The 20,455-nt window shown below is 36.7% G+C and overlaps 3 protein-coding genes across 8 annotated transcripts in view; 2 read left to right on the top strand and 1 right to left on the bottom strand.

Annotated features, from left to right (window-relative positions):
• Positions 1–876: 876 nt before the first annotated feature.
• LOC6576604 (borealin) lies at positions 877–2,548 on the top strand. Of its 2 annotated transcripts, none has more exons than XM_032729066.2 (3): positions 877–1,433; positions 1,652–2,081; positions 2,159–2,548. In XM_032729066.2, the coding sequence occupies exons 1-3, from the start codon at positions 1,046–1,048 to the stop codon at positions 2,349–2,351; spliced, it is 1,011 nt and encodes a 336-aa protein (XP_032584957.1). In that variant the 5' UTR covers positions 877–1,045; the 3' UTR covers positions 2,352–2,548. The 2 variants fall into 2 exon arrangements, with proteins under 2 accessions (XP_032584957.1, XP_002002593.2); XM_002002557.4 differs by having other exon boundaries at positions 878–1,433; positions 1,640–2,081.
• An 80-nt stretch (positions 2,549–2,628) lies between these two features.
• LOC6576603 (borealin) lies at positions 2,629–4,257 on the top strand. Of its 4 annotated transcripts, none has more exons than XM_015165271.3 (3): positions 2,629–2,891; positions 3,548–3,758; positions 3,830–4,257. In XM_015165271.3, the coding sequence occupies exons 1-3, from the start codon at positions 2,633–2,635 to the stop codon at positions 4,020–4,022; spliced, it is 663 nt and encodes a 220-aa protein (XP_015020757.1). In that variant the 5' UTR covers positions 2,629–2,632; the 3' UTR covers positions 4,023–4,257. The 4 variants fall into 4 exon arrangements, with proteins under 4 accessions (XP_015020757.1, XP_002002592.1, XP_032584958.1 ...); XM_002002556.4 differs by having other exon boundaries at positions 3,545–3,758; XM_032729067.2 differs by having other exon boundaries at positions 3,545–3,770; positions 3,830–3,916.
• Positions 4,258–15,834: 11,577 nt separating this feature from the next.
• Positions 15,835–20,455, bottom strand: part of LOC6576602 (neurogenic protein mastermind) — a 109,030-nt gene continuing 104,409 nt past the window's right edge. The window contains exons 9-14 of one of the 2 annotated variants that reach the window (XM_032729404.2): positions 20,363–20,455; positions 19,948–20,291; positions 19,542–19,884; positions 18,273–18,629; positions 16,306–16,656; positions 15,835–16,232 (exon numbers count right to left, since the gene is read on the bottom strand). The exon at positions 20,363–20,455 is cut by the window's right edge and continues 93 nt beyond it. In XM_032729404.2, coding sequence (XP_032585295.1) covers positions 16,201–16,232; positions 16,306–16,656; positions 18,273–18,629; positions 19,542–19,884; positions 19,948–20,291; positions 20,363–20,455 — 1,520 coding nt within the window. In that variant the 3' untranslated portion in view covers positions 15,835–16,200. The remainder of the gene's footprint in view (positions 16,233–16,305; positions 16,657–18,272; positions 18,630–19,541; positions 19,885–19,947; positions 20,292–20,362) is intronic. The other variant, XM_032729405.2, reaches the window with a different exon arrangement.

Below are 20,455 nucleotides of genomic sequence, written 5' to 3'. Positions count from 1 at the left end.
TACATTCAATGGAAATATGAAATCAACTGTAATAATCCAGACTTTATTAAATATTATATTTATAAAAAACTAATTGAGTATATATTAATTATTGAGTAGTATATTAACTAAAAATAAGTTCCTTTCATATTTTATACAAGCTGTAAGAAATGTGTTTATATATCAATTTATTATAATATTTAATTCAACATAAAAAACTCATATAATCAAAAATATTGATTCTAACCATGAAATATGAATATTGAATTTCGAATGAATATAACATAAAGAAATTGTTTTAGATTCACAGACGCTTTCAAGCAATCTAAAGTATCGTTTAATTATCCCCAATTCTACTACAGTATTTTATATAAGTATATAAGATGAAAACGCTATATATTTATTTAAAGTTGTAAATAATTTGTGTCCAAAAATTCTATAATTCAACAAAAAATATAATACCTAGAATAGTTACCTCCAATTTCATATTCCGACCGGAATTTCCGACATGCAAACACTTTATAATGAGTATAAATGTTAACATGCAGTGTGGAGCACAAAGAGAGCAGCAATAACAGAGGCAGAGGCTTGCAGGCAAATAACGGTGCTTGCAGGCGAAAATCAAATTACGATACACACGTACAAAATTAATAAGCTGCTTTTGTGCAATTGTCATAAAATATAACGATTTGATACACACATATTTACTCATTTAAAAAAAAAAGTAAATAAAAATACAGCTATATAACACATTTTAACTATTTTTTCCAACACTTTCGCGGCAATAAACAGCACTGCCAGACTACTCAAGTTGCACTGTTAAGTTCAGAAAATCTGTTGCTACGAATACTATCGAATATACTATCGATATGTTGCATGCGATACATCAATGCTGTCAGCCTATCGAAGCCAGCTGTACAAACGAGGCGGAAAAACTCAAAAGAAACAGATAAAACAGAGAGTGACGCTTGCTTTTTGCGCCACACAAAGAAAAACGCAAAATTAAAATAATTATATTTTTAATTAGACTAAATTTTGAAATAGTAAATCGAAAAACGCTGCCAATATGCCGCGTACCAAGATAACAAAAAACTCGAAACGGAACCGTGAGGCTGCCAATCGCGAGGAGAAGATACGCATATACGAATTAAAAATGGATTCCGTGCTGATGAGCATCGACGATCTGGAGCAGCGCTACAATGCGATGGTCGAGACGCAGCTGCAGGGCGTCACGTTGCGCCTGCAATCCGAGTTGCGCGAAATGAAAATGTGCGACTTCCTGGAAATTCTGCCCAACCTGGAGCACTTTGGCGATTTCAAGGCCAGCGATCAGACGCAGCATCTGGGCTCGCAGTCCATGTACAGCAATACAACAAATGGCGGCGACGTCGCCGGCGGCAGCAGCACCAACTGCGCAGCTGTAACCGCAGCGGCCAGCAGTCGCAATGACGAAGGTATTTGTTTGTTTGTTTGTTGTTTTTGTTTTTCGTCAATATTTTTGGCTTTGCTTCTTGGTGGCGCGGTCTCTAACCTCTGCTCTAATCTTCTACTAATTCTAACATTTTTGTCATCATTTACACACACATACATGCACATGCGCGCACACACATACAACCACATCCACATCTACGTCACATTTGCTGGTGCACACTCTATTTAGGCTACCTTACAGAGGACAGCAGCCTGGGCGGCGCCGTCAGCTGCAGCAGCGCCAGCACCCTGTCCGCATACACCGGCTCCATGCTGCGCTCGGCCAAGGCCATGCGCACACCCGGACCGCTGCACTCGGCGCGTGCGCGCCGCGAGCGTCGCAGTCGCTCGGCCTGCGGCAGCGTCATACCCAAGGTGCTGGGCAACACAAGCACAGCCATTGCCGCCGGCAGCAGCAACAGCATCATCATCCCGAACGGCCATCGCAATTCGCGCAGCAAAATGCGCACCCCAATGGCAACACGACCAAAGGCCATCAGCGCCGATCGTACGCCGCGCATGCTGAAGAAGCGCAACACATCGCCCAGCACTCCGCCCATGGCCTTCCTGCGCTGGCCCAAGCCCGGCGAGGTGGCGCTCTCCAAATACGGCAGTCCAATCGTAGCTCAGGTGTAAGTAATGTCGCCTCCACTCTCTCTCATATGTCTACCTATTCCATTGGCTAAATTCCGATTCCCTTTGCTTACAGCATGCCCGACAAATTTGCGAATGTGAATATACCCATACGCAATGGCGTATTATCGCTGCGGCCCAAGAAACTGGCCGAGGTTAAAGCAGAGCTGCTGGAGAATCTGGACGAGGACACTCTAAATCAGATCCGCACATTGCACGAAAGCTTGCAATTGATTGTGAATACGGCCAACAAGGCTGCCCTCAAATAACCCATAGAGCTCGTCGTCAACTTCAATCTATCTTAAACCAATCCAAAACTACATATAGATATATGTTCGCTAACCATATACAATACGTATTTTATGTTCGTTTAGTTTGTTAAGTTCAGTTTCCCATATTTCAATCGTTTTTAAAGTGTATTTAAAAATTAAGTTGTCTCAAGTTAATAAAAATTTCAATGCTCGAACGCAGCAGGCGCAGCAGCCTTAACTAATCTAAACTGAAACTGAAATCGAGAACGAGGCATTTTCCGATCGTTTTTCATCTCGAGATGCCACGCACTAAAGTAGCCAAACGTAAACGCCTGCAGGTGCGCGAGGAGGCGGAACGCGAGGATCAACTGAAAATGGCGCAAATGAAGCTCGAGTCGGCGCTGGAGAAGATCGATGAGCTGGGCAGGCGCAGCATGCAGAAGGTGCACAATCAGCTCCAGCTCATCATGGCGCGCACACACGACCACGTGCTGCACATGAAGTGGAGCGACTTTATGCAACTCAATCTCCAGCACTTTGAGGACTATCGTTGCTTGGGTGAGTAGCTGCCGTTGCCTCGAATCTTTCATAGCTCTTTTATACCCTGTACCCCCATCGACAACTGGAGATCGGAGTATAGTGGCTTTCTTTAAATGTATGTGTCGGACAGAAAGAGGAGGAGGCGTGACAAATAGTATATACGCTAATTCTTGGTCAGGGCAAGCTGAGTCGATTTAGCCATATCCGCCGGTCCGTATGAACGCGTCGATCTCAGCACCTATAAGAGCTAAGGATTTGAAATCTATTATAGGTCTTTCCCTATATATCACGCGCAGATTGAGTTTGGTAATAAATCGATAACTACTCCAGGTCTTTGTTACCGATTAAAACTTCTATTAATTACAACTCCTACAACAATTACAACTCCTACATCTTTGGAACTAGGGTCTCAAAATTTTGCATATAAGTGAAGGTGTGTTCAATAGAGTTTCGATTATTTTAATATTTTAGATACTAGCTTCAAATATTTAAGAGTTGGCATTTTTCTAACGGCAAATGCTGAAAGTTTCATTAAATTCCTATAAGTTAACAGAAATAATTTAATAATTAACGAAAACAGGCAACGCCTTTTCTATCTATTCGGGTATCTTCTAGTCGAGTACTGCGAATAGAGTATTCTGGCTTGTTTCAACATTCTTTTCTCCCTGCAGCAGCTCCACCCAAAATGCGCAGTCAGTCGATCACACGCAGCAGCCGTCTGCGCACACCGCAGCCCCAGAAGCCACCGGTGGCACGGCTCCAGGTGCAGTCCGTGGATCGGGCTGTGCTGCGCCGTGTCGAGCTGCCGGCTATGGCGCTCCTGCGTTGGCCCAAGCCCGGCGAGCTGGCGCTCTCCACCGGCGGCAGTCCGCTCGCCGTGCAAACGTGAGAGTTGAAGTTAAATCAAATACCACTTTCACCACTTACTTAACTCACCAACTTCCTTCTATTTGCAGGTTTCCCGATCGCTGTGCCAATGTCCACATACCCACCAAGGCGGGCGTGCTCAAGCTGAAGCCGCAGAAGCTCTCGGAGGTGAAGCGTGAGGTGCTCAAGCAGCTGGACTCGACTACTCTGAATCAGATCAAGACTCTCAACTCCAATCTGCACATGATTGTGGACATGGCCAACAAGCTGGGCAAACTCTAAGCGCAACTTCAATTCTTCTTCTTCTTCATCTTATTTCATTAATATTTTATTTAGTCTTTTTCATTTTCTCATTTTCAATGTTGTTTTTTTGTTTTTGTTCTCAAACATTAAGTGTACGTGTGTTGATGTTGCCTGTGTTGCTGTTGTTGTTGTTGCTGTTGTTGCAATTTCATTGTATATTTAATTTATAATTAATAAATTTAAGTATCCATAGATTTGTAAGTACAAACATAAACGTAGCGCACATAATATTAATTCTTAGTATTTTCATTCTCTTTGCTTTTTTTTATGTAAATTCATTTTGTTTGAATTTTGTAAATTCCAAAAATTTCCATTTACACATGTACAATTATTAATTAATTACTTAAAAAATTAATGCCATTAAGTTTAGTTGTTTTTTTCGTGTCTTTTTGCATAACAAATGTTTTCTGAAAATTGTTTTTATAATTATTTTTCGCTTGTGTGAAACTTTCTATATAATTTGCGACTGTGTGCGAGTTGTATATATGTGTGTGAGTGTGTATGTTTGTTTAGTAGATAGAAATACAATACATAGCAAAAAGGTACATAGACTTATATAAAATATGTCTGAATTATTATTACATAATAGTTTTTTTTTCGTTTGAATAGAGTGTGTGAGAGGGAAAGAGACAACATATAAACAGTGACAAGGGACCAGTGACAGTGAACGAACAGTGACAAGTGACAATAACACAAATATAACATTTAACATCTATGTGGCTTGCATTTGATTTTTAACTTTTCTTCTTCACTCATTTATTTATTTTTATTTATTTATTTATTTATTTTTTTTTGTTATTGGTTGTATTTCATAGACAATTGCTTATACACTGAACAAAAAGAAACGTTTAATATAAATCAACATAGGCAAAGAGAATATACACATAAATATATTAATGTGCCTAATACTTAATAATTAGTATATATGTAGATGCATATGTAGATGATTTGAACTGAAGTTTGCTCGAAATTAAAACTGATTTCATTCCCATGTACGTGTATATACTATATACAGTTGTATATACCTTATCCAATGCCTAGCGAAAACTAACCTAACGTTAATCAGTTAAGTTGATCTCTAACTAATTCTAAACCCAAACTCTCGACACTTACCACCAAATCTGTAGACCTGTTCAAACTATATATATATTTATTTATGCTTGCTCCTCTTCTTTTCGCTTTTGCATTCAGTTTTTCCTTTCTCTTTTGTTTTCTTTCTTTTAACACAGCCAATCAACAATAGATCCTCCCAGCTTTTCCGATACAAAATCTATATATAGCAGCAGAAATAATAAATGTTAAATGTTAATAATTCAATTGCAGGCGTTTTGCTCTCTAATTGTTACCTTGCTTAAATATTCCAGTGTATATGTATGTGTGTGTGAGAGAGAGAGTTTATAATGTGTATAAATATCTAATCTTGTATTTGAAAGTATTTGTGGTTATTCATGAATTTCTTGTTCTTGTTTATACAAAATTGTGCTATAATTTGTTTGTTTTTCTTTCACTATTTTTCCATTTGTTAATAACTATTTAGGCTGCTGTTTTAGAATTTGTTATAACGTTTTTTAAATGCTAATGTTTATTCATATATATAATTCTGTTTGCTTTGTATTAGTTGTTGTTTTTGGGCACTACTTATTACGGTTCAGGGCTTCATTTTGTAATTATAATAAATAGTTTTTTTATTTTTATTTTTATTTTATATATATATATATATATTTGTTTAACAATTTGTGGTTGTTTGTTGTAGGCTGATGCACGGGTACAGGGCGTTGCATTTTGTATTTTTGTTATTTAATAATTTATTTAATTTTTCTTTGTTTTACTTTTTATTTTGGTACAAATTTATGGTACTAGGTTGCAAAAAGAGAGAATAAAACTATATACAGATCTAAAAAGAAAATTTATCATTAATAAACCAAATAGAATTGTTAAAAAGTTGAATTCATATTTACAATAATCTTAATTAACTTAATTAGATGTGCTTGTAACTTATTTCTATATATATATGTATATTTTTATATATATATATATAGTTATGTATCAAAATGGAAATTGTGAAACTTTTTTTTTTTTTTTTTGCTGTATAATTCGTAGCTAGGTTTAGGTGTAATATATTTATGAAATTAATTTTCGTTATGCATATGGAATTTTATTTTTCGTTTTGTAAATATTTGTTTGCTCAATATATATATATATAATTTTATATATATATATATATATATATGTATAGTTTATGTATAACTATTTCAGTAATTTCGTATATATATATAATTTTGTATGCTTATAAATTAATTAATTTCATTAAATGCTTAAATTCATTAATGCACTTTATATGTACTATTTGTGTGTGTGTATGTGTGTGAAATTTGCTATAATCGTTTGCCAAGTCGCTTAAATATATAAATATATATGTATATATATACGTATGCAATTAAACCTAACTTGCATTATTCAAACCTATACTTAAATGCAGTATACTTGTGTATATATATATTTTATATATATATATAAATTTATTATTATTTATTATTTTTTTTTTTTTTTTTCATCTTTTTGAGGTCATATTCGAGCATAAATCAACACTTCGATGACAACCAGGGGCCTTCAGTTATCAATAATCTGTTTATATCATCCCTTTGAGGTCTTATTCGAGTATAAATAAAAACTTAGATGACAGCCATGGGCCTTCTTGCGAAAATTATTGGATAATCTGCCCATTAAACTAGACACCAAAACATTCATTAATAGCGAAGTTCGATAGAGTTTAGTGGGTGAAATTGTTCAAGTAAGACATAGACATAGAATAAAATACTTAATTGCAAATTTAATCAAATAACTGCATAGATATATATGTGTGTATATCTAACGCTTCCTATCTTTCACTTTCACTTTAATTTAATTGCATTAAATGTAGCCTCTTAAAATAACTGAAATTCAACTAATTATTCACGTAACTTAAATTACCCCATTGTATTTGTATATATAATATATGTATGTACAAATAATTATATTAACATTACTTTAATTATACTTGATTTTCATTAATTTTTATGTATAAATTTGTATGTTTATTATAGGTTTTCCATTTTTGAACTTAACGAGAGGTATTTCTATTTTCCCAAGTGCTTAATATCGCCATTTCTTTATGCACATTTACTTTATTATGATTATTTTTTAATTTTGTATTACTTATCGTTGTTGTTGTTGGTGTAGTTGTAATTTTCTCAGCATCATAATTTGTTAAATGAATAAATGATAATAATAAAAGAAAAATATATAAATAAATGCACACTTTCCAATTTTTGTTTGTTTTTTATTTTTATATATTGTATATAAATTTTTATTTAGGATCTGTTTGCATTTTAAACATATTTAATAAAATTAAAAAACTATATTTAATATATATATATATATATATATATGTATATGTATATTATAATTTTGTATAGGTTTTGTTTTGTTTTTTTATTTTTTTCGTGTTTTAAAATAATGTTTATAACGATTGAACCCAACTACAGTTTTATAGAATTACAGAAAATCAAAAATCAATAATAATTATAATTATACAATAAAAAATTGAGAGACTAAACAACGTTCTCTCGCAATAAAGTTGAAGAAATTGTGATATGCTACATAATATGTAAAGAATATAATAATAATAATATGTATATAATAAGTAAAAAATATTGTGTATGTTATCATTAAAACGTTCGTTACAAATTAGTTTAAACAAAAACCTGTAAAATAGCCTTCACATTGAACCGCTACGTCGACTTTTGTGCAGTGCGCGCGCGCATTTCTAACTGCTCGTTAAAAGCATACAAATTAATTAATTAATTCACTAAATTATCAATTACAATTTCGTAAATAATATATGTATAAAGTATATGTATAAAATTGTGAAAAATATATGTACAATCAACGTTACACAATTAGAGTGCAGCTCGAAATCAAATAGCATAACAAATATAGATACATACATATAACTAAATGTTGTTTGAAAATTGAATTGAATATGCCAAATAATTGTCGTTGTTGTTCAGATTGAAATGAAATCGGGTGAATGCACAAATATATATATATAAAAAGTATAGAAAACATTTGGAAAAAGAATAGAACAAAAATCGTATAGAATGTTGTCTGGCTGGGACAGGTTCTATAGCAACAAATATTAGCAACATTAGTATACGTAAAGATTTAACAAATTATCACACTGAAAAAAATTCAACACTAATTTTAAATATATAAATATACCCATATACATTACTATATATATATATTTATGTATACATCTGTATAAATGTGTGTGCTATATGCTTAAATAGTTCGTTCAAATTGTATACGTTTTATCATTGTTTGTTTGCTGTTTGTTAGTTTTTTAGTTAATCATAACACTAATGCCGTTATAATTTAAAGCCGATCTCGCTTGTTTGTATAAATATACACATATACATATACAGATACATCTACATACATGTATATATTTGTATAATTATATTATCTTTAGAGTTATACTTATGTCCATAATAAACAACAGCTTGAAACGTTGCGTTATCCATATATAAATATATATGCATGTACACGTATATATATATATATATAAGTTAACACAATCGACCAGCAAAACATAAATGTTCAGATTGATCACGCGCCGTCAGCATGAATGTAGCCGTTCCCAGCGGATATTGCACAACAGCAGCAGTGGCTCCAACGCGCAACAATGTTGTTGCCCGAAGTAATGCGATGCCTCGCGTAAATATGCAATGTCAGCATAATCAGGGTTTAGGGCTAGCTTTGGATATAAGAATTTATGTCACTGTACTTTAGTTGATTTTTGATAATAAAGAACGTCGGTCGTCGCCACGGGATTATTGAAGTCTACTCATTTTGTGCAACACCGCACACTAACATCTAACAACTACAGCAAAAAAGCTTAATTGGCGCCCAACCGAAACGAACCCAAAAAACAAAAAAAAAAAAAACGAAATTAAAACTTCGATTAAAACAAGCATTCAGTGAGATAAATACCCCACAAGTGCAAAAAAAAACAGCAAGACAACTAAAACGCATAACCAAAACGAAAAAAGAAAAAAAGAAAGCAGCATTAGACGAAGCAGTACGCAGCGAAGACACCCACCACGAAGCGGCTCATCAGCGAAGAAACACACAACATACAGTCTACTAACATAATATAAGAACATGTGAGTAGAGTGTTCATTGCAAAAAAAGAAATTAAGGAGTAAAAACAAATAAAAATACAATTTCAACCTTTAAATATTAATTATTAATAACAAAAAACGCAGCACGCAAAATTCCCTGTCTTTACTTGCCCTATGAGTGATAGTGAAATACAAGATTTAATAACAAATTTTCGAAAAATTTACAACACAGAAAATTTAAAAATGGCTTTGAATTCAGATCAATTAAAAGCTATAGTAGAAGGCGCAGTCGCAAGCGCTTTAGCTGCTCAAAAAGATAGCTTTGATAGAAAATTAAACGAAATTGAACAACGTATAAATTCAGTACAGGTTAGCGCACCCGAGGTAGAAACTTTCAAGGAGGCAGAAATCAAAATAGGTGTTATTTGCAACGAAACCCTTGACATCATGAAGTCCCTCCCGGACTTTGAAGGAAAAAAGCGAAACTTATGTATCTTGGAGAAAGGCTGCGCATATCGCATACAAGGTATATGAGAAATACGATGGTAGCTCAAAGCATTATCAAGCTTTGGGAATATTAAGAAACAAAATTAAGAACGCTGCTGATATGGTACTCTCTTCTTTCGACACTCCTCTAAATTTTAAGGCCATTATAAATCGGTTAGATTTCACGTACTCCGACAAACGACCGATATACTTAATTGAACAGGAGATGTCAACACTCCGCCAAGGAAATTTGACACTACTGCAGTACTACGACGAGGTAGAAAAGAAACTGACTTTACTTATAAATAAGACAATCATGACCTACGACACCACCGTTGCCTCTTCGTTAAATGAGAAATATAGAGCAGACGCCCTGCGAGTATTCATCTCAGGAACCAGGAAGGCCTTAAGTGATGTCCTATTCTCAGCTAGACCAATTGATCTTCCCTCTGCATTGGCATTGGCTCAAGAAGTTGAGTCAAATCATGAACGTTATATGTTCGCCACAAATTTCGCCCGCAGTATAGAAGAAAAAGCGCAGAAGATCGAACAAAGACAGCAAGTCAGAGACAAGACTCTAGCTCAAGACCCAAAACACAACCAACCAGGAAAAAGCCCACACTACAAAAGACCAGAATTCTCACCACGACAAGAACAGGTAGAACCAATGGACGTTGACTCATCTTCTCGCTTCAGACAGGCTACGCAACACCAACAAAACGCGACCTTCTCGAAACAGACTCAGTGGCCAAATCAACAACGACGCACTCAATACGAAAACTACAATAACCAGGGACAGGCAAACAAACGACCAAACAGCGGTAGCGCACGGTTCACAGGACCGAAACAGCAAAGAGTTAACCACCTAGGAACAGAAGATACAGAATACGAGCAGGACAATAGCGAATACCAAGCGATCGCAGAAACCGAGACAGAAGACGTTGACAATGAATTGGACGAATACGACCAGGTCAATTTTTTAGGAATAAATCCCTGCTCCCGTTCATAGAGAGAACGATAGCAGGGAAAACCATAAAGTTGCTAATAGATACCGGAGCCTCAAAGAATTACGTGAGACCATTAAAAGAACTAAAAATATTACGCCGGTAGAAAAACCCTTTCGATTAAAATCAATCCATGGCCACAACGTAGTTGACAAGAAATGCATAATGCACCTTTTTAATACCAAGACAACATTTTTCTTATTACCAAACCTCACGACATTCGATGGTATAATCGGACTTGACCTACTAAACCAAACCAACGTTTTATTAGACTTCAAAAATAAGAAACTAACAACAAACTATGGTTCTGAGACCATTAACTTTCTAAAATGCCCAGCCGTAAATTTCACAAGTGTCAAAGAAATAGAAGCCCCTCAGGCTATAACAACGGAATTTCAAACAATGCTCAAAGCCCGAGCAGGAGTATTTGCGGAACCAAATGAAGCGCTTCCGTATAATACAAATGTCATTGCAACTATTAGAACAGAGGACGAGAATCCCATTTATTCAAAATTATATCCATACCCAATGGGCGTATCAGAATTCGTAAACACAGAAACTCAAGATCTGTTAGAAAACGGTATAATACGTCCGTCCCAGTCACCATACAATAACCCCGTGTGGGTTGTAGATAAAAAAGGTACCGACGAGCAGTGAAGAAAAAAAGAAACGTTTAGTTATAGACTTCAGAAAACTAAACAAAAGACAATAGATGACAAATACCCCATTCCCAATATAGCCTCCATTTTATCCAACTTAGGCACAGCAAAGTACTTTACAACACTAGATTTAAAATCCGGATTCCACCAGATTTTACTTGCCGAAAAAGATAGAGAAAAAACAGCCTTTTCTGTAGGAAGCGGAAAGTATGAGTTCTGCAGGCTCCCTTTTGGCTTGAAAAATGCACCTAGTATTTTTCAGAGAGCCATTGACGATGTGCTCAGAGAGCAAATTGGAAAATCTTGTTATGTTTACGTAGACGACGTAATCATTTTTTCTGAAAATATGGAAAGCCATGTCAAGCATATCGCCTGGGTCCTAGATAAACTATACGAGGCCAACATGAGAGTTTCACCAGAAAAGTCGCACTTTTTCAAAGAAAGTGTAGAATACCTAGGTTTCGTAGTCTCAAGTAATGGTATAAAGACATGTCCAAGTAAAGTTGAAGCGATTCGTAACTATGAAGTACCAACAACTTTGTTTAACGTCAGATCATTCCTTGGGTTGGCAAGCTACTATAGGTGTTTCATCAAGGACTTCGCGTCTATAGCAAAACCTATAAGCGACATCTTAAAAGGCCAAAATGGCAAAGTGAGCGCCGGACAATCCAAAAAAATTCCAGTAAAATTTGACGAGAGTCAACATGCGGCATTCGAGAAGCTAAAAGAGGTTCTTGCATCCGAAAATGTAATGTTGCTCTACCCTGACTACAAGAAGCCGTTTGATTTAACAACGGACGCTTCATCCTCTGGTCTTGGGGCAGTTCTGTCACAAGGTGGAAAACCAATCACCATGATATCAAGAACATTAAAGGATAGAGAGCTTATCTTTGCAACAAATGAGAGGGAACTACTTGCAATAGTTTGGGCTTTAAAAAACCTCCGAAATTATCTATATGGGGTAAAAAATTTAAATATCTTTACGGACCATCAGCCTCTGACGTTTGCAGTATCCGACCGAAACCCGAACGCAAAAATCAGGCGTTGGAAAGCTTTTATAGATGAATATAACGCAAACATCTATTACAAGCCAGGGAAGGAGAACTACGTTGCGGACGCACTGTCACGGCATAATATTCATGCCCTAGAGGACGATGTACAGTCAGACAGAGCCACAATTCACAGCGAAATATCGCTCACATACACCATAGACACAACAGACAAACCAATCAACTGTTTCCAAAACCAAATTATAATAGAAGAAAATAATATAGCCTCTGATCGTACAGTTATCCTATTTGGTAAGAAAATCCGACATACAATTCATTTCTCAAACAGAGACTCGTTAATCAAAAGAGTTTGCGATGTAGTCAAAAAAGATGTCGTAAATGCAATCCATTGCGAGTTACCAATATTAGCATTCATACAACATAAACTAATAGAAACTTTTCCAACAACAACATTTCGATATACAAAGTACATAGTAAATGACATTTTTGATAAAAACGAACAGAAAGAAATAATTGCAACAGAACACAATCGGGCTCACAGAGCAGCCCAAGAAAATGTGAAGCAGATTTTACAAGACTATTTTTTTTCCGAAAATGACAAAATTAACGAACGAAGTTGTTTCAAATTGTAAAATTTGTAAAACAGCTAAGTACAATCGTCACCCACAAAAACAAATACTTGGAGAAACACCCATACCTTCCTATGTGGGCGAAATACTACACATAGACATATACTCAACCAATAAAAAATACTTCCTTACGTGCATAGATAAATTTTCAAAATTTGCAATTGTTCAACCCATCGCTTCAAGGACAATAATTGACATACAATCAGCAATTTTACAACTTGTAAATTTTTACCGGCATACCAAGACGATCTATTGCGATAACGAGCCCTCCATAAAGTCCGAAACAATAAAATCTCTGCTAAACAATCAATATAACATTCAAATCGTAAATGCCCCACCACTCCATAGTACATCAAACGGACAAGTCGAGAGATTCCATAGCACCCTCGGTGACATTGCAAGATGCCTAACAGCTCAAAGGAAAATTACTGACACTGTTGAAACGATACTTCAAGCAACTATCGAATATAACAATACAATTCACTCAGTAACGGACAAACGACCAATCGATATAATCCACTCATCCTCCCCAGAACTCGAAATAGAGATAGGAAATAAAATTCAAAAGGCACAACAACTCCTAACAAATAGAGTAAACGAAACAAGACACAATAGACAATTCCAAATAGGCGACACAGTTTTGGAAAAAACAAACAGACGCTTAGGGAACAAACTGACACCACTATACAACGAAGGCAAAATTGACGCAGACTTGGGGACAACAGTCTTAATAAAAGGGAGGGTGGTCCACAAGGACAATCTAAGATAGGCAAAACATTAAATTCCCTTTTTTATCTTTTTAGGATTTGGACTATACTTCTTTTTGCTACAACGATAACAGCGAAATTGACTGACTATACTAACATGGACTACATACCGATCTTGGACGGATACGTAACCATTTGGACGGATTTCCAATACTTGAAGCACTCAACCAACCTTACCCTATACTCAGAAATAGTAAAAAATACGAAAGAATTAGCAAACCATTTCCCCCGATCACATATGAGAATGTTATTAGACGCAGACATACAACATATAGAAACATTAATAGCTACAGTAAATGTCCACCATAGACATGCTAGGAGTATCAATATGCTAAGCACCGTTCTAAAGGTCGTAGCTGGCACGCCAGACCATGATGATTTCGAGAAACTAAAATTTACACAGAATGAACTTGTAGAGTCAGAAAATAGGCAGATAACCATAAACACAAAAATGCAGGAACAAATTAATAAGCTAACTGACACCGTAAACCTCCTAGTAAAAAACACAAAAGTAAAACAAGTAGACACAGAGCATTTATATGAAACGCTGCTAACAAGAAATAGAATAATTATCTCAGAGTTAAAAACCTTAATACTATCAGTAACACTTGCAAAGGTTGGAATTGTAAACCCCTCCATTTTGGATTCCACTGATTTAAAAAACATTGTTAATGAACACTCTATAAATATCACTATTACTGACTTAATGGAAGTATCTCAAATTAAAGTTTTGTTAAGCGAAAATTTTCTACATTTCATTATAAGATATCCTAAGCCTAGCATAGTATGTAAAAAAATTAACCGTATACCCTGTCCAACACAACGGCATCATAATAAATTTCGCCGAAGACTGCAATTTAGCTGACTGTGGAAATCATGTAATATCAATAGGAAATTGTAGTACAGCCCTCACAATAACGTTCTGCAAGAAGTCACCCTACACAACATGCGCTCAACAGCTACACTCAGGTGACACCGCACATTGTTCAACTCGGCCCAGCCACCTCGAACCTCTAACCATAGTCGACGATGGAGTAATCATCATCAACGACGGAGCAGCTACAGTCAACGAGCAGATGGTAAAAGGGACGTTCCTCCTTACCTTTGACGACAAGATAAAGGTAAACAACACCGTATACCAAAACCAAAAAAAACTACGTGAGGAAATCCCCGGGACCAGCGGTATCTGCGCTCTTAAATATAACAGACCACCAAGAGATACCAAGCCTGCCATACCTGCAGAAGATAAGCATAAAAAATCTGCGGGATATTGCTCAACTAGAGGAAGGGCTAGTAAGAAGGCCAATAGTATCTGGGCTAACCGTGGCCATCCTTTTACTCTCCTGCTACGCTTCGATGAAACTCTATCAAAGACATCAGAGGAACAAACGTCAACGTGATCTTCAAACATTAATTAACAGTTTCAAGAAAGCCGAGGACGTCATTCATCTAAGTGGGGGAGGAGTTAACACAATCGACCAGCAAAACATAAATGTTCAGATTGATCACGCGCCGTCAGCATGAATGTAGCCGTTCCCAGCGGATATTGCACAACAGCAGCAGTGGCTCCAACGCGCAACAATGTTGTTGCCCGAAGTAATGCGATGCCTCGCGTAAATATGCAATGTCAGCATAATCAGGGTTTAGGGCTAGCTTTGGATATAAGAATTTATGTCACTGTACTTTAGTTGATTTTTGATAATAAAGAACGTCGGTCGTCGCCACGGGATTATTGAAGTCTACTCATTTTGTGCAACACCGCACACTAACATCTAACAACTACAGCAAAAAAGCTTAATTTATATATATATATATATATATATATATATATATATATACATGTATACATATACATATATGTTTTTTGTATATATAGCATCTTAGCCTACGTTTTATGTTTAAACGTAATAAATATGTTGTTTTTTTCTCTTGTATAATTTTTAGCAGCTTTTCAATATATTTAACTATAGCTTGTTATTTTATACATAATTTGTTGTTATTTTTTCCTTTTAGACGAGGTTCCCATTTTTTTTTTTTTTTTTTTTTTTTTTTATTTTTTTATGCATTACAATTAATATTTGCTAGTGTTAATAATAAATATATATTTAATATATTTTAACGTTTTGGCTTATCGTATAGTGCAGCTAATATAATTTAAATTTAACATTTACACCTTCCTAGACGTTCGTTCGCTTTTGTTTAAACTTTTTTGCAAGCCTTGTGAAATGCTGCGACTTTCATTTAATTTAATTTAGTTTAAATTTAATTTATTTAGTTTTCTTTTTTCTCTTTTAAAGGAAAAACGTTCTGAGAGCCTTAAATGCGTTTGAAGAACATAAATTGTTGCCGTTGTTGTGGTTGTTATTTAGAAGTTGTTGTTGCTGTTGTTGTTGTTGTTGTTCTTGAGTCCTGCAATTGCGGTTTAGGTGCCTTAGGGTCACCTTGATGCGCTGCTTGTGAAGAAGTCCGCTGTGAGCAGTTGAAAAGAGAAACTCAATTGAAATTTGAAACATGATCAAACCGATTTATACTCTCTACTCACGCGTCTCGAAGCTGAAGCCTAGCGTTGGGTCTGGCGGCGTATTGAGCATTGGATTACCGCTGCTGCCGCTGCCGGTGGGCGTGGCATTGCCCATGGAATTTGTACTATTGCCGCTACCGCCGCCGCCTCCAATCATTGGTCCCTGCTGCAACGGACTCTGCGGTGTCTGACCCCGCTGAGCCACGCCCGCACCGCCGACGCCAACACCAACGCCCACGCCGCCACCCGTCGCAGCCGCCGCCGCCTGATGAGCGCGCACACTGACAACGGCGCGCAGCTCCTGCTTGACAAAGTCCGAGTTGACATTTCCACCAGTCACGCCTCCACCGACGCCGCCGCCCCCATTGCCAGCTGCAAGAATTGAAGAAATTTATAGAATTAGACTGGATATCGTAGGCAATTATTTTGCACCCACAACAAAAAAGGTTTTTAGTCACAATTATTGTTGAACTTAACTAGACATGGAACATAAATAAATACACAACAGACAACAGAATACAACATATACATATATATAGAGAGATATAGATAAAAACATAAATGTTATACATAAAATATAATTAATAAATATAAAATCATATCAAATAATATGCAACACTTAAATATGGAGACTGGTTCTGTTCAGGGATTGGGGCTCGGATTAGGGTTGCAAATAAGGGTTGTACAGATATATATAGTATATACACTATGCTATATATGTACCATGTGGCAGGTTTTTTTTATTGATTATAATTAAACATAACATTTAAAATATTTATGAGTTACTCAGTTGGACCTATTTTTATTTGTTGTTTGTTCATTTTATTTAATTTTTGAATGTTTTTTATTTTAAATTTTGTATAATTTGTTATTCATTATTATAATAAATTTAAATTGTTAATTAATGAATAAAATGAAATTGTCTAGACTTTCAGCTTAAAGCTTTAAATGATTTAATAACTAATAATTAATTATATTTTTATACAATTAAAATTATTTATCTTAAATAATTTATAAATCTATAATTTTTTTTTTACTCAATTTAAATTTAAAATAAAAATTAAGCAATTTCTTATATATTTTTAGCAAGTTTTTAATAGTTTTTCTAATTTATATATATATTTTTTAATTTATAAAATATAGTATGACACATTTATTATATTTTTTTCATAATAAAATGAAATAAATCAAAAATGTATAATATAAATTTTTGCTCAATAAATACTAGATCTTAGCAGACATTCCTGCATAACTAATTTGATTTGATTTGATTTGCTTTATAATTTTTTTTTTTTTTTTTTTTTTTTAAATAATTTTGTTGCTGTCCAACTGAATTTCTTGCATAAATATATGCTTATAATAAATAAAAACCAATTTAAATATTAAACAATTTATATATAAATATACATTCTTCCCCCATTTATCTTATATACTTTCGACTTGTTTTTTTTTTTTTTTTTTTTTTTCTGGCTATGTCTAAAGTCTTTACACGGAGGGTTAATACAGTGGGGTGCAGCGCCTAATGACTACCCGTTAAATATATATACACAGATCTATGCCTAGGTTATATACAAAGATCATTTAGATATACGTATGTGTGTGGCACAGTTATACAAATACACGTAAATGTGGTTAGGCAAGAGATGTTGTGTTCGAGGAGGCCCAAGGATATTTCATGTTTTTCTTTTCTTTTTAGTCTTTTTTTATGTACATAAATGTGTGTGTTTATGAGGCTTGTGTGTGTGTGTGTGTGTGGATCGTTGAGCGAGTGCTTTGGGGTTCGCTTATTTATATACACAATGATTAGCTCGAATTTCGTATTATATATACATATAGATATTGTTCATATGTATGCATGACATGTGATTACAGCGAGCGAGCGAGCAGAGCGAGATAAATATATATTTATATAGTGTGTGTGTGTGAGAGATAGAGGAGAGAGAGAGAGAGAGAGAGACAGAGAGTTCAAGTGTGAGCACACGGCTTACCGGTCTGCGCTCGACCATAGAAATCATTCGCCTGCTGCGCCTGACCGTACGCAGCGAGTGCTGCATAACCACCGCCGCCGCCGCCGCCGCCGCCACCACCCAGCCCAATGATGCCGTTGCCACCGCCACTGCCCATTCCGCCCACGCCCATCATGGCCGGATGGGGGGACATGTTCAGTCCGTTCATTAGTTGTTGCTGTTGCTGCTGGTGTTGGTGTTGTTGCTGTTGTTGTTGTTGTTGGCTGGCGGCGGCAGCCCCATTATCATTGTGGTTGTTGTGGTTGCTGCTGTTGTTGTTGCCACTGTTGTTGTTGTTGTTGTGGTTGTTGCCTGGCGACAAACCGAAACGCGTTGAGCCTGTTTCGGTTAAGCGTTTGATTTTTTTGGCTTTGGTTAAAATCTAATCAAATATTAACAACGTGTGTGTGTGTGTGGGTGTGAAACGGTGTTGGTATGCGTGTGTGTGTGTATGTGTATTTGTGATGTGAAGCTCTGTATGTATTGATATTTAGTACAGTAATTAGGGCAAGCGACGTTTTGTGAACTAGTTCACGCTGCATTGTGTTCTAAATCGATGTGATTTGGACGCGTCATAAGATTTCAATTTTTTTGAGCTGGAACTTGTTCCGCTTTTCATAAAGAACTAGTTCAAATAAATTATTAAGTTTCTTTGCACTTTTCCAAGTGTATTTAGTTGTGTGTGTTTGGTACTAGTTAATAACTTAAGATATGTGAACTAGTTCATTGTATATGATTCATTATTTATAGTCATTTGGACTAATTTTGTTCAAGTAAATATGTATATGTATGTTTGTTTTCACTAATTCCGATTCAAGTGAAACTATTTACAGCGATATCTCACACTAGTTCCAAAATCGAATCAATAATTTATTTAGAGATAATCAATTTTGAACTAGTTAATGTGTGAAACTAGTTACAATTGAACACATTCTCAAGTTTTCAAAAATTTATTATTAAAGAGATCTAAACTTGTTTTGAACTAGTTCCGACAGAGAACTAGATTTGTGTTCTCTGGTTAGTGACTTCACTTGTTTTGCCTAGCAGAAATGAACTAATTGACATTGACTAGTTCCGTCTACAGCTGGAATTGGTTGCATGACCCATAACTAAATTTTCGATTGGGCACACTTCAGGGGCACAGAGTCGAGAGATCAGCTAAGACTAATCCTAAACGCCTTGCAGACACGCCTCATCTGCCGCGCAGACTCCGCCACGGGAAACGCTCCGCTCAGGACGTGCTTTACTCACCTGGCAAATGCTGTGTGGCTTGCGGCACGCTCGCCTGCCGCTGGAGCCGCTGTAACTGCTGTTGCTGGAACGCATTGACCGCTGCACTGTTACCGTAGGGCGATTGCGGGCCGCCGCCAAAGCTTAGGCCCACGCCCGGTCCGCTGCTGCCGTCGGGTGTGCTTCCGCCGCCGCCAGCCTGAGTCTGAAAGGAGTTCTGCCGCTGCAATGCCGCCGCTGCCGCCACTGCAGCAGCGTTGCTGCCAACGGGTCCGACGGCGCCGGGCGAGTTGAGGCCGCGTCGCTGCTGGTTCTGCTGCTGCTGCTGTTGCTGCTGCTGATACTGACGCGCAGGATAGTTGCTCTGGATATCACGAAAGGACATTAGTGGCGCTTCATTGGGCATTGCGAATTCTTTGCTACTCACCTGCAGCTGCGCAATGAGCAAGGGATTATTGTGCTGCTGCAGTGAGCGTCCAGCATTGCCAGCTGGCAGCGGCCCGCCCGGTCCCCCAACAGCACCACCGCCAGCACCGCCCGGCCCCGAATTGCCGCCGGCCGAGGGCCATTGCTGCGGGCTGTTCTGCATGCCAGGCGACTGCAGGCCGGAGCCGCTGCCAAACGGCGTATTAGAACGTCCACCATCACCAGCCTGCTGCTGCTGCTGCTGCTGCTGCTGTTGCAGGTAGGCCAACTGTTGTTGCTGCTGCGTCGTCTGCTGCTGCTGTGGCGACAATCGCTGCGCATTTTGAGCAAACTGCGCCACATAGACTGCAAAAGCAAAGAATCAAGTTATTCAGCATTGATCTCAATATATGCTCTCTCGTCTCGATCCTTCAAACCTTGATTTGGCTGCGGACTGTAGGGCGCACTGCGTCCAGGGCTGAGCTGCTGCTGCATTAAAGTCTGTGCAAAGTTCGGACTCAGTTGTGCAT

This window comes from Drosophila mojavensis, unplaced genomic scaffold (genome assembly GCF_018153725.1).
Source record: "Drosophila mojavensis isolate 15081-1352.22 unplaced genomic scaffold, ASM1815372v1 contig_36, whole genome shotgun sequence".
NCBI classification, from domain to species: domain Eukaryota; kingdom Metazoa; phylum Arthropoda; class Insecta; order Diptera; family Drosophilidae; genus Drosophila; species Drosophila mojavensis.
Note: the sequence above shows the minus strand (reverse complement) of the source record. Positions and strands in the feature narration are given on the sequence as shown.

Bases quoted from the DNA above. Each gene is read 5' to 3' on its own strand.
- LOC6576604 (XM_002002557.4), top strand. From the start codon at position 1,046: ATGCCGCGTACCAAGATAACAAAAAACTCGAAACGGAACCGTGAGGCT. The intron at 1,434-1,639 runs GTATTTGTTTGT...CACTCTATTTAG, and splicing joins CAGCAGTCGCAATGACGAAG to GCTACCTTACAGAGGACAGC. The intron at 2,082-2,158 runs GTAAGTAATGTC...CTTTGCTTACAG, and splicing joins AGTCCAATCGTAGCTCAGGT to CATGCCCGACAAATTTGCGA.
- LOC6576603 (XM_002002556.4), top strand. From the start codon at position 2,633: ATGCCACGCACTAAAGTAGCCAAACGTAAACGCCTGCAGGTGCGCGAG. The intron at 2,892-3,544 runs GTGAGTAGCTGC...TTCTCCCTGCAG, and splicing joins TGAGGACTATCGTTGCTTGG to CAGCTCCACCCAAAATGCGC. The intron at 3,759-3,829 runs GTGAGAGTTGAA...TTCTATTTGCAG, and splicing joins AGTCCGCTCGCCGTGCAAAC to GTTTCCCGATCGCTGTGCCA.